The 17,359-nt window shown below is 48.4% G+C and overlaps 1 protein-coding gene across 3 annotated transcripts in view; it reads right to left on the bottom strand.

The window, feature by feature from the left end:
- The window catches only part of LOC117362008 (disintegrin and metalloproteinase domain-containing protein 9-like), a 237,154-nt gene that overhangs the window by 180,767 nt on the left and 39,028 nt on the right, over positions 1-17,359 (bottom strand). For all 3 annotated transcript variants that reach the window (XM_033947712.1, XM_033947713.1, XM_033947714.1), the window contains one exon: positions 9,008-9,086. In XM_033947712.1, the coding sequence (XP_033803603.1) occupies positions 9,008-9,086 (79 nt within the window). The remainder of the gene's footprint in view (positions 1-9,007; positions 9,087-17,359) is intronic.

Here is a 17,359-nt window from a genome sequence, read left to right as displayed (position 1 = left end):
GCGAAAGCCTGGGACCTCGGCTCGGAGCCCCGGTCCGAGGGGGAGTTAGGAGGATGTGAGGGTTGGAGAGTGATAACTCAGTCACCTTCAGCGGTCCTGTACGGGGCGTCGGTGAATGGCCTTGTAGTGTGGGAGAACTCCGGGCCTTCTTAGAGGTACGACGGTTCGAGGTTTCGGTTGTCTTAGCGCGACGCTTTGCCCCAGGGCGGTCCGTGGAGGGAGAGCGTCTCGGGCGCCTCGGCGAGGAATCCGAGGAGGATGGAATGCGGCGAAGCTGGCGCACTTTGCCCCGAGGAGGCTCGACGCGAGGCTCAGGCTGGTCCGGCGCACGCGAGGTCGAGGTCGGGGCCGGTTGTAGATGGGCCAGTGCAGCGGACAGCTCCGACAAGATCATCGCCCGGAGCAGGTCCTGGAAAACAGGCACGGACAGCATCGAGGGCATGTCTGATGCCTCGGTGCACTCCACCGGGGGGCGACCTCATGTCAGAGTATTCCCATGTGGTGGAGGCACGGCCCGAAGGCTTGGCAGGCTTCGCCGGGGCTGAAAGCATGGGGCTTCCACTATGCGTCGCCGGTGTCCCCAAGGCTGGCTTCTTCGCTGGTGCGGAACCTGAAGAAGGAAGAGGAGACTTACCCGGGGCCGAGGCTTTTTGCTGTCCCGAGGGCTTCGGGGTCGAGTCTCGAGGTGATGCCGAGGCATTCAGGGCCGAGGTCAAGGCCGGGGCTGACCTCGAGGCCCAGGTAGTGGGTTGGTCGGCGGTGAAAAGGTCCGCCATGCGGGCTTTTCTTCGACGGAGGGCCCGGTTCTGAAAAGTAGCGCACTGGGGGCAGGAGTCGGTTGGATGGGCGGCCCCCAGGCAGAGGATGCACCGGCGATGCGGGTCTGTGATGGAAAGAAGCCGCTCGCACCGGGTGCACTTTTTAAAGCCGGTCTGGGGCCGGGACATAGAAAAAGAAACTGGCCGCGGCTCGAATAGCCACGCGGCCACGGCGGCCCGGAAGCCTCCGGGTCGCGAAACGAAGCAGGAACAGGAAAGAAAAAGAACAATTTTGTGCACAGTGACTTAATCGAAGGCAAAACAAAAAAATCGCGGTGCTAGAAGGCAGTTGGGGCAGAGCCTGGAAAAAAACGACTTCTAGGCTCAGCGGAAAAATTTGAACTGGAGACCACGAGACCACGAGGGGGAGATGCGCCCTTTAGTGGAGCAGGAAGGCACGCATGCGTGGAGCAGCAGAGCAAACTTTAAATCTTCAATCAAGTTTGCTTGAAAAAGCTGTCCGCATCGGGGCTCCGTAGATGACGTCACCCACATGTGAGAATATCATGCCTGCTTGTCCTGGGATAATACAGAATACAACCATCAATAATAACAAACTTCGAAAGTTGGAAAAGAAAAAACTGACAGACAATATCCAGAAAGGGTGGGGCTCTGGATTCATCTGCTGCGTCTAAAAGAAAGAAAATTAACAGGTAAGAACATAATTTTTCCTTCCTTAGCAACAGCAGCAGATGAATCCAGAGACCAATGGGATGTAGCAAAGCAATCCTCAATCTGGGTGGGAAGCAAATGCCGCCTCCGCAACAACCGAAGCACTAAACGCATCTAACGCATGCGCCCCCCACATCCATCCAGTAATGCTGAGAGAAAGCACTCTTGGAAGACCAAGTAGCCACGAGACAAAACTCCTCCAAGGAAAAAGCCATCGGTCTGGCGGAATGGTCATGAAGTTCTTTCGCCAACCGCTTCCCTGCCAGCAAGCAAGCATAAGGAATGTCCGCCTGGACCCATCGAGCGATGGAGGCTCTGGACGCCGCCATACATTTGAGGCGTCCCGTGGAGAATACAAAAAGGTGATCTAAACAACTAAAAGTCGTGAGAAACCTAGCTCTTGGAGAATGCTACACACTTTCAAAAAATGCAGTGAATAAAAGCACGTCTCCCCATTTCTCCTCCCAGGAAGAAGGAAGGAAAAGAGAGAGTGTCATAAAAGAAAGGATGACACCTCCTTAGAAAGAAATTGTGGTACCGTCCGAACCGACACCCCAGATTTTGTAAATCAGAAATAGGAATCCCTGCCAAACAAGGCCTGTAACTCAGAAAACCGCCCAAGTCGAAGCCATGGCCACAAGAAACCCCGTGTTCAAAGGCACAGCCCTTTAGAGTCTCAAAAGACAAGGATGAAATGAAGCCATTGGTAAACTGCGAAGTACCACCTTAAGACCGTACTCCGGACAGGGCTTCCTAAGAGGTGTACGAATATACCGGACTCCGTTTAGGAACTGAACTACATGAAGCTGAGAAGTAATCAAAGAGCAATATAACTAGCCCTTGTAACAAGCTAAGAATGGCCTTTGAAGCTGAAGGGAATTCAACGCTAAGACCTTGGCAATACACTTGTGCCAAAAAAGAACTCTGGAAGGGTGCAAATGTTGAGAAGTACTCAAGAAAGGAAAAACCTCCAAAAGGAAGCAGAAGCCACAGGTGAAGACGACTCTGTATTGCCTGGATAAGAGAAGAGACAATCTGCTTCGCATAACCCTTACACATCAGTCATGACTCTTCAAAAGCTAGGCCGCAATATCAAAGTAGTACGAATATCCATGTTGATCGGACCCTAGATGAGCAAATCCAGAGACACCAGGAAACTCAACAGTCCGGCTGTCGAAAGACTCATCAGATCCACATAGCAAGGATGGCACAGCCAATCCAGAGATTCTACAAATACCGTGCCCTGAAAGTGAGCTTGAGATGGCAAATCCAAGCCAACACTGAAAAAAGAGAAACCAGAGACGAGAAAGAAGCCACGCTGCTACCTCCTCTGACTCCCAGCTTAGAATTTTGAGACGAGGCCACGAGGTCTAGTTCCAGGAGATCTCACTTCCATAAAAAGAGCTGGAATGCCTGAGACAAAATTCTCAATATCCAGGATGTAGAAGTTTTCACTAGTACTAACAGTTACACTTTCTAGAGCGTACACAGCGCTGTACCCTGTAACATACAATAAATGGGCCATGCACAGATTTTGCGGAGAGAAAGTCTATCCAAACTCTTTTCCTGACCCATAAATGATCTGCCAACAGAAGAGGAAGACGAGGGTCCACCCATTGAAGTAGAACCACAATTTTACCTGTCAACTGAGTACATCACCAACTGCCCAGGCTGTAGAGAAATACCCCCGTCATAATACTGACTGAAAAGACCTTCAGCGTCATTCCGGAATAATGGTCTGAAGCTCCAGAAACGGTAGCCTTTTGTCTGTTTTTTCCTCTTCTTTGCGCCCTGGGGCTGCGCTGCTGGTGTCGGGTACTGCTATAGCATTTTTTTTCCCATTGTCCTAGAGTGCTAGGTTTCCTGTTGGGGGCTGCACTCTAATGCTAGAATGGGGTTGCCTGGTGGCACCTTGCCTTTTTCAGCAGGCTGGACTAGGTTCTTTTTCTGGGGCACTACAGGGTCCTGTGTTTTACAGGATTCTCCATAGATTTATGAGGCTAATGTCTTCTCCAGATGTATGATAAGCAGCCCCCATATTTTTCCTTGTTTGCATTGTTATGCGTGGGTTCAGTTCCCTTGTAGCCGTGCACTGGGCGGCTATGTGGCTATATGTAGGTTTGCATCTTCCCTGCAGTTTCTCTTTTGGACTGGGTGTCTGCTCTTTCTGTCAGCCAGATACATATACTTTGCCAAGGGGCACTTTATTCGGTTCCTACTTTTCCCTTAGGGTATTGGGGTGAAGCTTATGTGGAGTTGTTTCCACTACTGGCCGTCACACCCTGTTTTCAGAATTCAACTCTGTAGGGTACAAGTTGGCCGTTTGCTTCTTCTCTTCTTTCTTGCCCTGCCATACTGGAGTTTTCTCGGGACAGTTCTTTTAGTTAGTACTGTTTTCATGGTTCCAGTATACTCCTCTTTACATTGCGAAACTTGATTTTTTCTAGGAGAATTTCTTTATTCTTACAGATCCTACAGTTTTCATCCTGCAGTTCCCTAACCTTTTGCACTTCATTCTGAGGGGATCTTGATTTCTTCCAATGACTCTTCAGGTTTTCTCATGAGGGAGAAGACGCTATGTCAGGTCAAGGGGCTGTGAACATTTTTCAGGATGCTTGCAACTTTGCTTCCTCCTCTGGTTTCTGGTTTGTTCTTGGAGTCTCTATGTTTTGTGCTTCCCTTTTAAGTGTTACTGGTCCTCAGGGCAGTTCTTGTAGTTCTTCAGGAACTAAGGGACGTTGTTCCACTTACTTCCCATTCTGCTGAATTAGTTTCTCAGGGTTACACATTTCTGCAGAAAAACTGGGAGAATGTTTACATTTTTACTATGGACTCTGAATCTGCACTAGGTTTGCTTGCCTCTCTTGGAGCAGCGCTTTCGGTTTTGGCACATGCCCTTTCGCCTACCCAAGGCTTCCAGAACATTTTAGAAAATGTGGGCAGTGGTAGCGTTTTGACGCTACCAGGCAATTCACCTAATTTCTTCTTGACTGACTGCTTGATTCGGATGTCTTCCAGTCGGGCCATTTGACTGACACGAAAAGGGTGGTTTCTTTTCCTCAGTTCTTTGGATGTGAATCATCGAATTTGCACAGCGCTCTTTTCTCCTGTACTATTTATAGGTATATCGGGGAGCTGTTTTTATTCATATAGGAGAGAAATGTGTTTCTTTCCAGAGACTAGGGCGGTGGGTCACAGTCTCAGGTTTGCATTCTTCTTCGGTCACCATGACCAGGACTATGGGATTCTGTACAGGTTCTAGGATACATGTCGCTGACTCCACTGGGAACTTTGGCTTGCTTTCCTGTTATGATGCAACAGCAGTCGCTTTTGTTCCGGTGGTTGCCGGTATCTCAGGGCTCCAATTATTTGGTAAGCTTTTCAAGCATCGCTCTGTATGATTTCGTGGCTCAGCGAGAATTTTCTTTTCAAAGGCATACCTCGGTCTTTGCTGGACTAGCTCACGGCCACCACTAATCCCGGGCTGTCGGGTTAGGGGGCTCGGTGCCTTCTATTCTCAGCTCCAGGAGTCTGGTCTTAACAGGCGACTCGGTACTTGTTCATTCTTCTACCGTTTCTGTACAAAGGGCAGCCTCAGCTAACAAGCCGCAAACGGAGGACTCTCCTGCACACGCTTTAGAAGACGCTCGCGCCTCCCGCGCGCAGGAAAGCACCGATTCATTCAACCGTGCCCAAAATACCAAGCAGGAGCCCTCCAGTGAAACATTCATACATTCCACAATTTTTTCTCCACATCTATAATAAAATGTTAAGCGCGCATGCGCACTCGCGCCGCGTGTTCTCTGATCTGTTGCGGCGGCACGAGTGTGCATGCGCTAGATGGCGCGGAGTGAGGGGCCGGACTTAGGGGAAGGCGAGCAGGCCCGGGATTCGGCCCCAGCCAGGCAAGAGTAAGACCCCCCCTTCCCTGACACACCCAGGCCCCGGCAGTCCCCGCCGGCAGAGGCAGAAAGACAGCGGTCGCTGGCTGTGCGGACGGGTTTTCAGTCAGGTAACAGCTGTGACTTCCCCCTCCCGCCGCCGACCCTAGGTTACACCACTAACACGCCTCGACTCACCCCGCCCCCCCCCCCCGACGACCCTACCCGGCACAACTGAAACCCCCATTGACCCTCCCACCGCTACACGGCTGACAAACCTGGCAGGAGGAGCAGCGTCCCAGGTACACTAAACGCTGCTTCGGGTCTTCTACTGGCCTAATTTCCTCTGCCGCTTCCCTGATGACGTCATCATCATGGGACGCTGCTCCTCCTGCCGGGTTTGTCAGCTGTGTAGCAGTGGGAGGGTCAACGTCGGGTTGTGTCGGGTAAGGTTGGCGGGGGGGGAGGAGTCGCGGTGTGTTAGTGGTGTGCCTAAGGTCGGGGGGAAGGGGGAGTCGCGACATGTTAGTGGTGTTCCTAGGGTCAGCGCAGGGGGGGGTTAAAAACATGCTGCTCAGGAGGATGAGAAGCAGGCAGGCATCGGGGGGGGGGGTTCAGTGGAAGGGGAATGGGAGGCAGGCAGGCTGGCATCGGAGGAGGGGTGGGGAGCAGGATGGCAAGGGGGATTCCATGAAAACATGCTGCTCAGGGGGATTGGAGGCAGGCAGGCATTGGGGGGGGGGGTTCAGTGGAAGGGGAATGGGAGGCAGGCAAGCTGGCATCGGAGGGGGGTGGGGGGGTTCAATGGAAGGCAGACAGGCAGGATGGCATCGGGGGGGGGTTCCATGGAAACACGCTGCTCAGGTGGATGGGAGGCAGGCAGGCAGACTGCCATTGGGGGGGGATTTCGGTGGAAGGGGGATGGGAGGCAGGCAGGCTGGCATTGGACAGGGGGTGGGGGGGTTCAATGGAAGACAAGCACGTAGGATGGCATCGGGGGGGGGGGTGGTTTCCATAGAAATATTCTGCTCAGGGGGATGGGAGGCAGGCAGGCTGGCATGGGGGGGTTTCAATGGAAGGGAGATGGGAGGCAATGGAGGGGGTGGGGGGGTTTCAATGGAAGGCAGGCTGGCATCAGAAGGGGGTGAGGAAGGAGGCTCAGGGGGCACTAAGGACATAGAAAGGGGCACTGGGGGCACTATGGACATAGGAAGGGGCACTAAGGACATAGGAAGGAGGCACAGGGAGATTCACAGACAGAAAAAATGACAGACAGGCAGCATGCAAGGAGAGAGAGACAAAGAAAAAAAATACCCAGACAGACAGACATCTACTCTAGCACCCGTTAATGTAACGGGCTTAAAGACTAGTACTGCAATAATTCCATAGCCTAACAAGTTTAGCAATTAAGAAATAATCATCTAGTAGGTGAAGCAAGCGACTGCGCAACTGCAGGTTCCCCAGACTGACAAAACATCATACCAACAACAAACCCCGCAGTCCTAAGACAACTTCAAACTAAAACCCACAGCTCCAACACCACTAGAAAACTTAACCACAGATGCAATGTAAAAAAGGAATACTCACAACCTGGCTGACAGAGCTGACAGTCGCCGGTAGTCACCGGTGGAGCACCCCTGATAGGGCACAATCAGAAATAGCAAGTGAGGTCTCTGTTGTGGGTTTATTTTTTTGTTGTTGTTTTATTTTTGTAAGGGAAAGAAGAAAAACTAGAGACCCAATTAGACCCTCTATAACTGGAAGGAGGGTGAGGAAGGGACCTGGGGGGGCCCAGGTGTAACCCCTAAAGCCAGCACCGTTCAGCCGGACACCCCTGTCTCACTGTAGAGAAAATTTCAACAGGAGAAATAGCACTGCCAGCTCACTGAAGAGAAACCTCAACAGGAGAAAATAAAGTTCCAGTCACAGCCAGAATCCAGGAGCTATTTGAATAGCGACTATAACCTGCTGGGAGATAGAGCATACTGGAGATACAGGAGGAGTGCCAGCCAATAGGACCACCTGTTAATCAGTTTCTCTATCTCCGCCTGCTGGTAGATGTGTGCTATCCCATTGGTCTCTGGATTCATCTGCTGCTGTTGCTAAGGAATGTTACAGAGGTACAGAGGGAGCGCAGCAGGAAGGGGTGGCGGTGTGGAGATGGAGAAGAGGGCAGGGGAGGGTGCTACCACCCCAGGTGCCTCTCACCCTTGCTGTGCCACTGGTCCCAATAGAGAGGTTTCAATAATGGTGAATGAAAGCCAGAAGTGTTTAAGAGGAAGGCTCAAATTTTCCATGTCATCTTCTCAGCAGACTGTAGATACAAGGAAAAATCACAATTTGAAGTGTCTGTATACAAATGCTAGAAGCCTAAAAAAATAAAATAAGAGAGTTAGAGTATATAACACTGAATGATGAGATAGATATAATAGGCATCTCAGAGACCTGGTGAAAGGAGGACAATCAATGAGACACTATATTACCTGGATACAAATTATGTTGCAAGGATAGAGTAGATCAAACTGTCTGCTTGTCCTGGGATAAAGGAAGAATTGTTGGACATGGGGCGAGGAGGTGAAGGGAGAGATGCAACAAAGAGGTAAAAGGGGTGAGATGGATACATCCTGCATATGGTGGAGGGGAGGAAGACATGCATGGAGAAGAGAGAAATGTTGGACATAGGGTGGAAGATAGAGGTTTGATCCAGGGCCCAATGTAGGCAATGGAGAAGAAACAGAAATGTTGAATATGGCAGTGGAAGGGAAGGTACACATATGAAAGATGAATGGTGAACACAGAGAAAGCAGAAAACATCAAATGGGCAGGAGACCCTGGTGAGTAAGTTAACAGAAGATAAAACAGAAATCAGATACTGGGACCAACAGAATTTGAATAATACAAGAATGATCAGACAATAAAAAGAAAAAAAATACATTTATTTTGTTTTGTGATTACAATATGTTAAATTTGAAATGTGTATCCTAACAGAGCTAGTGTTAGACCGCAAGCATGAGCTAGGACTTAACAAAGAGAAGAAAATCTTTTTTGTTTGTTTACACCGCAGTACCAGCATGGGTTGGAGACGGCAAAGTGGGGTGGGGTAGGTGAAGAGGCTACAAAAATAAACCCACCAGGCCATTTGAAAAAAATGTCTGATTGGTCAGGAAAAGTGAATTGTATCGAATAATCAATTCAATAGGCCAAATCGAATTGAATCGAAAAAGTTTTCCTTGAATTGGGCAGCACTACTAGGACAGCATTCATGCTATCTTAAGTTATCCAAGTATTGATTATGAAAATCACTACTATCCAGATAAATATGGAGCTCTTTTATTAAACTGCGCAAACAGTTTCTAGTGCGGGGAGCCACACTGAATGGTCCGTGTTCCTATGTAGAGTTCCTATGAGCATCGTAAGCAGCACGGGACATTCAGGGCGGCTCTCTGCGCTAAAAACTGCTAGTGCAGTTTAATAGAAGAGGGGGTGTTTGTTTGTCCCTGGCACTATCTGTCTCAGCAGATGTTATCTGGGTAGCAGATGTACTACCCTGATAAATGCTTTTAAATATCAAATGCTTTGTTTTTTTACTGCCACATATTAATCTTGTAATCATATACTTAAAACAGAAAGGCTTACCTGAATATGGGGCTCTTCCATATGAAACATTGCACTCCCAGAATAAGTATATACTGGAAAAGTTGCAGCGATAAATATTCTAACATGCAAGATTAAAAATAAATTAGAAGCACATAGTTCAACAGATCAACTATACAGCCAAATAACTTCATTGTGCAGTTTATAATGCAATTTAGAACTGTGTAAGGAGTGGATATTAAAACTGAAATTGCTTTCCTGTAATGGGGGTTCTTCACAGACAGTGGGATAAATCAGACACATAGCACAGTTACTTACCGTAACAGTTGTTATCCAGGGACAGCAGGCAGATATTCTCAACAGTGGGTGACATCACCGACAGAGCCCTGCAGTGGACAGCCTCGAAAGCAGACTTGCTTGAAGATCTTTATAAGAGCTTACGAGTGCTGCACTGCGCATGCGCTAGTGCCTTCCCGCCCGAGTTAGGGCGCGCGTCTCCTGTGAGGAACTCAGTTCACATGCCTAACTAAGAAGCCAACCAAGGGAGGAGGGTGGGTTGTGAGAATATCTGCCAGCTGTCCCTGGATAACAACTGTTATGGTAAGTAACTATGCTTTATCCCAGGACAAGCAGGCAGCATATTCTCAACAGTGGGTGACCTCCAAGCTAAGTATAATGGGATGGAGGGAGAGTTGGCAAGTTAAGAAAAGAGATGTTGCAAAACAGATTGGCCAAAATGGCCATCCCTTCTGAAGAAAGTATCCAGACAGTAATGAGATGTGAAAGTATGAACCGAGGACCAAGTGGCAGCCTTGCAGATTTCCTCAATAGGAGTTGATCTGAGGAAAGCTACAGAAGCTGCCATTGCTCAAACTCTATGGCCCGTGACTCGACCCTGCAGAGGGAGACCAGCCTGAGCATAGCAGAAAGAGATGCAAGCAGCCATCCAGTTGGATATGGTTCGCTTCGAGACAGGATGCCCCAACTTATTTGGATCGAAGGAGATGAATAGTTGTGGGGCTGTTCTGTGAGGTTGAGTGCGTTGCAAGTAGAAAGCCAAGGCACGTTTACAGTCCAAAGTATGGAGCGCCACTTCTCCAGGGTGAGAATGAGGCTTTGGAAAAAATACTGGAAGATCAATAGATTGATTGATGTGAAATGCTGAAACAACTTTAGGTAAGAATTTAGGATGAATGCAGAGGACCACCTTGTCATGGTGGAAAACTATGAAAGGTGGATCAGCAACCAAAGCTTGTAACTCACTGACTCTTCGAGCAGACGTGAGGGCAATCAGGAAAACTACCTTCAAAGTAAGGTACTTGAAATGAGCCTTATCAATTGGTTCAAATGGAGGCTTCATCAATTGAGCCAGGACAACATTGAGATCCCAGACCACTGGAGGTGGTTTGAGCGGTGGATGAACATTAAAAAGTCCTTCCATAAAGTGGGAAACCACAGGGCGTGCAGACAGGGGTTTCCCATCAAGAGGCTGATGAAAAGCAGCAATCACACTGAGATAGACTTGGATAGATGTAGACTGGAGGCCAGACTGTGATAAGTGAAGTAAATAATCCAGTGAAGTAAATAATCCAAAATAGACGCCAAGGAGGTAGACATTGGTTCCATATGGTGAGTGGAACACCAAGCAGAAAATATAGTCCATTTCTGGTTGTAACACTGCCTAGTGGACGGCTTTCTGGAAGTTACCAAAATATCCTGTACAGACTGAGAAAATTGTAGAGAGTCTGTTAGGTGGAAAGGTACCAAGCTGTTAAGTGTAGGAACCTTGACTCTGAGTAAGCAGAGAAGGAAAAACCGGTAGAAGTAGAAGCTCCCTGGTGCTGAGTTGAAGTAGAAGGGAGTACCACGGTTGTCTGGGCCACCGAGGAGCTATCAGAATCATGGTGGCATGTTCTGTCTTGAGTTTAACAAGAGTCTTGAGAATCAGAGGGAATGGAGGGAAGGCATAGAGAAACTGACCCGTCCAATCCAGTAGGAAAGCATCTGCTTCGAGACGCTGCGGAGAGTATATTCGGGAGCAGAATTGAGGCAGCTTGTTGTTGAGGGGAGAGGCAAAGAGGTCTATTTGAGGAGTCCCCCATCGAGCAAACACTTGACGTAGAGGCGAAGAATTGAGTGTCCATTTGTGTGGTTGCAAAAGACGACTCAACCTGTCCGCCAGACAGTTGTGCTGACCTTGAATGTAGACAGCTCTAAGATGTTGTGATGGATTGCAGAATCCCACAGCTTCAGAGCTTCTTGACAAAGGGAGCGAGATCCCGTCCCTACCTGTTTGTTGACATAGTACATAGCAACTTGGTTGTCCATCCGGACAAGGACTACCTTGCTGTGAAGAAGGTGTTGAAAAGCTTTGAGGGCATTGAAAATTGCTCCGAGTTCCAACAGATTGATGTGACAAAGACGGTATACAGGAGACCAATGATCTTGGGTACGAAGACTGTCTAGATGGGCTCCCCATGCGTAGGTTGAAGAGTCTATTGTGAGAACCTTCTGATGAGGGAGATTGTGGAACAGCAAACCTCTAGAAAGATTGGAAGAGAACATCCACCAGTGGAGAGATTGCTTCAACAAAGGAGTTACTTAATTTGTTGAGAAAGCGGGTCGGTAGCTTGTTGCCACTGAGATGCCAGGGTCCACCGAGGTATTCGAAGGTGAAGTCTTGTAAAAGGTGTCACGTGAATTGTAGAAGCCATGTTACCGAGCAGAACCATCATTTGTCTTGCTGAAATTGATGTGAGATAAGACACTTGATGGCAAGGCAAATGAGGGTATCTCGACGTGGTGGAGGTAGAAACGCTCTGAGCTGGACAGTGTATAGAGTGGCCCCAATGAACTGGAGAGACCGAGATGGGGTCAACTGGGATTTTGGAAAGTTGACTTTGAACCCCAGACTTTGGAGGAACATAATAGTCTGTTGGGTTGCTGCAATAACCCCTTGTTGAGAGGGGGCTTTGATGAGCCAGTCGTCCAGGTACGGAAAAACTTGAAGACCCTGGGTACGGAGGGCTGCAGCCACCACCACCAGACACTTCGTGAAGACTCTGGGGGATGAGGCGAGTTTGAATGGAAGAACTCTGCATTGTAGATGAAGATTCCCCACCCGAAGTCTTAAATACTTGCGAGAGGCTGGATGAATCGGGATACGAGTGTAAGCCTCTTTGAGATCCAGAGAGCATAGCCAATCTCCCTGATTCATCAAGGAATACAGAGTTGGTAAAGAAAGCATCCGAAACTTCTCTGAGCACATGTGAGGGCATTGAGAAACACCACTTTCCAAGTGAGATATTTCAGATGAGCCGAATCCATTGGTTCAAAAGGAGGCTTCATAAATTGAGCAAGAACAACACTGAGATCCCAAACCACTGGAGGCAGTTTGAGAGGAGATTTGACATTGAAAAGTCCTTTCCTAAATCTGGAAACCACCGGATGAGCAGAAAGGGGTTTCCCTTCGATAGGTTGATGGAAAGCAGCAACTGCACTGAGATGGGCTCGAATGGATGTAGAATTGAGGCCAGAGGTAGATAAGTGCAAAAGATAATCCAAGACAAGGAGGTATCTCGATGCTCCTTGTTATGAGAGATGCACCACGTAGAAAATCTAGTCCATTTTTGGCGGTAGCATTGTCTAGTGGCAGGCTTCCTCGAAGCCTCTAAAATGTCTCAAACAGGTTGAGAAAACTGAAGAGGAGTTATGTTGAGGTACCAAGCAGTCAAGTGTAGAGACTGCGGGTTGGGATGAAGTAGAGATCCTTGACTCTGTGTAAGCAGAGAGAGAAAAACTGGTAGAAGGTATGGCTCCCTGCTGCTGAAGTAGAAGGGAATACCAAGGTTGCCTGGGCCACCGAGGAGCTATCAGAATCATGGTGGCATGATTGGTCTTGAGCTTGACAAGAGTCTTGAGAATGAGAGGGAATGGAGGAAATGCATACAGGAAGAGATTTGTCCATTCCAATAGAAAAGCATCTGCCTCGAGGCGATGAGAATACATCCTGGAGCAGAACTAAAGCAGTTTGTGGTTGTGGGGAGATGCAAAAAGATCTGAGGAGTTCCCCACTGAGAAAAAATGTGATGAAGAGGCGAAGAATTGAGTGTCCATTCGTGAGGTTGCAGAAGACGACTCAACATGTCCGCCAGACAGTTTTTCTGTCCTTGAATGTAGACAGCTTTCAGGAAGGTGTTGTGAAGGATTACCCAATCCCAAACCTTCAGAGCTTCTTGGCAAAGAGGGAGAGATCCTGTTCCTCCCCGTTTGTTGACATAGTACATGGCGACTTGGTTGTCCATCCGAATGAGGACTACCTGGTCGTGAAGGAAATGTTGAAAAGCTTTGAGATAATTTAAGATCGCTCTGAGTTCCAACAGATTGACGTGACACTGACAATCTGTGCTGGACCAATGGCCTTGAGTACAGAGACCGTTGAGGTGAGCTCCCCCCCCCCCAATGTAGGCCGAGGAATCTGTTGTGAGGACCTATTTAGGCGGTGTCTGAAACAGTAAACCTCTGGAGAGATTGGAAGAGAGCATCGACCAGTGGAGAGACTGTCTCAACGAAGGAGTGACTGTAATGTGTCGAGAATGGTTCGCAAGCCTACATCCACTGTGATACCAGGGTCCACTGAGGAATTCTGAGGTGAAGTCTGGCAAAAGGAGTCACGTGAACGGTCGAGGCCATATGAGCGAGTAGTACCATCATGTGTCGCAGCTGAAGAAAAGCATCCAGATGCTGCTGAGGAAGGAAAGAGATGGATAGTGTCCAGGATAGCTCCAATGAACTGTAGATTCTGAGAGGGCTGAAAGTGGGATTTGGGAAAGTTGATTTCGAATCCCAAGCTTTGTAGGAACCACATAGTCTGTTGGGTCGCTACAATAACCCCCTGAGATGTAGAATCTTTGATGAGCCAGTCGTCCAGGTAGGGGAATACCTGAAGACCATGGTTCCTTAGAGTTACTGCTACCACCACTAGGCAGTTGGTGAACACTCTGGGAGATGGTGCCAGGCCGAAGGGCAGCTCTCTGTATTGAAAATGCAGATTCCCTACCCGATTCCCTACTCGAAATCGGAGATACTGACGGGAGGCTGGATGAATGGGAATACGAGTGTAAGCCTCCTTGAGATCTGGAGAACATAAGCAATCATTCTGATCTAGAAGGGGATAAAGGGATGCCAGGGACAACATGAAAAATTTTTCTTTGACTAAAAATTTGTTGAGAGCCATGAGATCCAGTATGGGTCGCAGATCACCCATCTTCTTTGGAACTAGGAAGTAATGTGAGTAAAACCCCCTGCTCTGCTGATCCAAGGGAACTTCCTCGATGGCACAGAGACGAAGCAGAGTTTGAGCTTCCTGAAGAAGAGCGGTCTGGGATGGATTGGAAGGATACTCTCTTGGAGGAAGCTCTGGTGGAATCTGAGCAAAATGAAGAGAGTATCCTTCCCATCAATGGTATAAATGATGGAGATGACCTCCTATGGGGAGAGGAGAACTATGGAGGTTATACTCTGTTTAAGACAGTCAAAAAGGCTGAGAATCCTTGAGTGCAGCAGAAGGCTGAGGTTTCTGTTGTTTCTGCTGTTGTTGTTTCTTGGGGGGGGGGGGGTGTTCGATTGTAAGGAGCTGCCCTTGTAGGATAACGCCTCTTATAGGATGGAAGAGGTCGAGAAGGCTTTGCAGGAGCTGGTTATGCAAAGGATTTCTCATGCGCAGACTTCTTGGTGGCAGCCTCGATTGATTCATCAAAGAGGTCATTGCCCTCACAAGGAATATTAGCCAGACGATCCTGAAGTTTGGATCCATATCGATGGTGTGAAGCCAGGCCAGATGGCGCATGACTACCGAGAATGTAGTGAACTTCGAGGAAAGTTCAAAGGCATCATAAGATGACTGAAGAAGGTGCAACCTTAGTTGTGCCAAAGTGGTAATGACTTGCTGGAACTCTAAAACTCTGTTGACCAAGGTCTTTAGAAAAACCAGGGAGTATATCAATAAAATATTTGAAATAAGTAGTAAAGATAAATTATAATTCAAAACCCTGGAGGCCATCATCGAATTTTGATAAAGACGACGGCCAAACTTGTCCATGGTTCTGCCTTCTCTGCCAGGAGGTACGGTAGCATAGACCCTGGAAGGGTCCTCTTTAATGAAGATTCCACAAGAAGGGATTGATGAGATAGTTGGGAGTTCTCAAAGCCCTTGCAATGTAGAGTTCTATACCTCGATTCCAACTTGTCTGGAACAGCAGAGATAGCATAAGGAGTCTCCAGGTTTCTTTGAATGTTTGAGGTAGAAGTCTGTTAAGAGGAAGTTTGAGAGATTGTGCAAGAGGCTGAGGCATACTCATTTCCTCCAAATACTCCTTAGAGTACTTAGAACCAACGTCCAATTTAAAATCCAGGTCCTCAGCCACTTGACGGAGGAAGGAAGAAAAGGACAATTAATCCGCCAGAGCATGGCCTCGAGAGGGACTCGATGACCTCGAGTGAAGAACGAAGGTAAGGCCTCTCTGGGGTATTGGTATCCCAGCGAATAGACAGACTGGGACGAGGCATTGGAATCAACTGAGCCCTCAGGTTCTGCTATTGGTGTCCTCGATCGAGGAGTTGGAGGCCTCGAAGAACTGAAAGGCCTGGATGAGGAAGGCTTCTCTCTGGAAGAGGACCAGCGCCTCGATGAGGGTCTCGACCGGCAACAAGAGTGCTGCCTGGAAGCAGGTCTCGTGCGAGGAGACTTCGCCCTGTGCCTCGAAATGGACAATACCTTTGGTGAGGGTATAGGGCTGGAAGCTGTAGATCGAAACCCCATAGACTCAGTGGTTTGGATCGAGGAATCTCGAAGCACTCCCAAAGACTCGGCTCCTTGTATGGAGTGTGAGGATTCCAGTCGAGACACTTGCAAAGATTCGACTCCTTGCATAGAGTGTGAAGATTCAGCTCGAGGCTCAGGCAAGGACTCGACTTCTTGTGAGACTGCTGAGTGCCCAGGCTGGACTGCAGGAAACAGAGTTGAGGCAGGACTGTATTTGCTCAGTAACTGAACAAATTCTCACTCTAAAATGGTCTGGATTGTAGCCTGCAATTGTGGATCCGAGTCTGAAACTGGACCACTTGCTGAAGCTAAAGGTTCTGAGGAGGCAGAGGAAGCATGCTTCGACTTGAAGGAATGATGCTTGGGTAGCTTGAGGACCTCCGCTGGAACGGTCTGCCGAGGTATCTGACCTGAGGGACGCTCAGGAGAAGACTTGGCAGATTTACTCGAGGTCGAGGACGTTCCAAACAAGGAAGGTCTGATGAGACTCAAGGTCAGAGTCGTGGAGGCAGGAGGTCACCCCGCAGCAAGCCTAACCGAGTCGGAGGTCGAGGGTGTAGCAAGGGTTTCCATACTGAAAATCTTCTCTACTTGAACTTGACGACATTTGAGGGCTCGAGGTTAAAGGATAGCACAGCAAACGCATGACGCCAGGCAATGGTCAGGCCCCAGGCACTGAAGACACCAGTGGTGTGGGTCAATGAGGGAGATCGTATGCTGGCACTGGTTACATTTCTTGAAGCCTGTGACCGGCTGGGACATAGAAGGAAAGATAGCCGCCGCAAAGTCGAAGCCCGCAGGCTGAGGGTGTGTGGGAGGTCCCGCCAGTCAGTCAACGAAAATTAACACTGCTTTTTGTTGTTTGTTTTTTTAAATAATCAAAAGAAAAATCACAGCGACACGGTAATAAGAAAACACGAGCTGCGGTGAGAGAAGGCAGAGCAGAGCGTCAAAGACGGACTTCTCAGCTCAGCGGAAAACTGAGAACTGGGGAGACGTGCCCTGTGCTGGGCGGGAAGGCACTTGCGCATGCGCGGTGCGGCAGACTCGAAACTTCTGAAGTTTTCTACAAGCAAGTCTGCTTGCGAGGCTGTCCGCATCCAGGCTCCATGGATGACGTCACCCACATGTGAGAATAGGCTGCCTGCTTGTCCTGGGATAACTACCATATAACTGCAATAGTGCTTGCTTATCCTGTTGCAAAACTTAAATTATAAGTAACTAACTAACCTTGTTACTAACTTTACTAAAGACCAATTTAACTAACAAACTAAGGTCCATATGCTCAAAACTCACTGTGCCTTTAATAATCTACACTAAACTAGTTTCAACCTGTATAGCTTCAAAGTATTTCATCTATCGATGCCCAAAATGGCTAATTGAGGTCTTTTCTGTGGTTTGTAGCAACCTTCAATAATCGTATGTAAATGGATTATGAACTCATCATTATTAAAATGAGCAGTCTACTTGATGCACAAAATGCTCTGAAATCTCCAACAGGTCTGGAGGTGCAGTACTGTTAAAAAAGCGCCAAACAGCAGCTTTTAAAAAATTTAATGTGCACTTCTTGG

This window comes from Geotrypetes seraphini, chromosome 6, assembly GCF_902459505.1.
Source record: "Geotrypetes seraphini chromosome 6, aGeoSer1.1, whole genome shotgun sequence".
NCBI lineage: Eukaryota > Metazoa > Chordata > Amphibia > Gymnophiona > Dermophiidae > Geotrypetes > Geotrypetes seraphini.
This window is presented reverse-complemented; position numbering and strand designations above follow the sequence as displayed.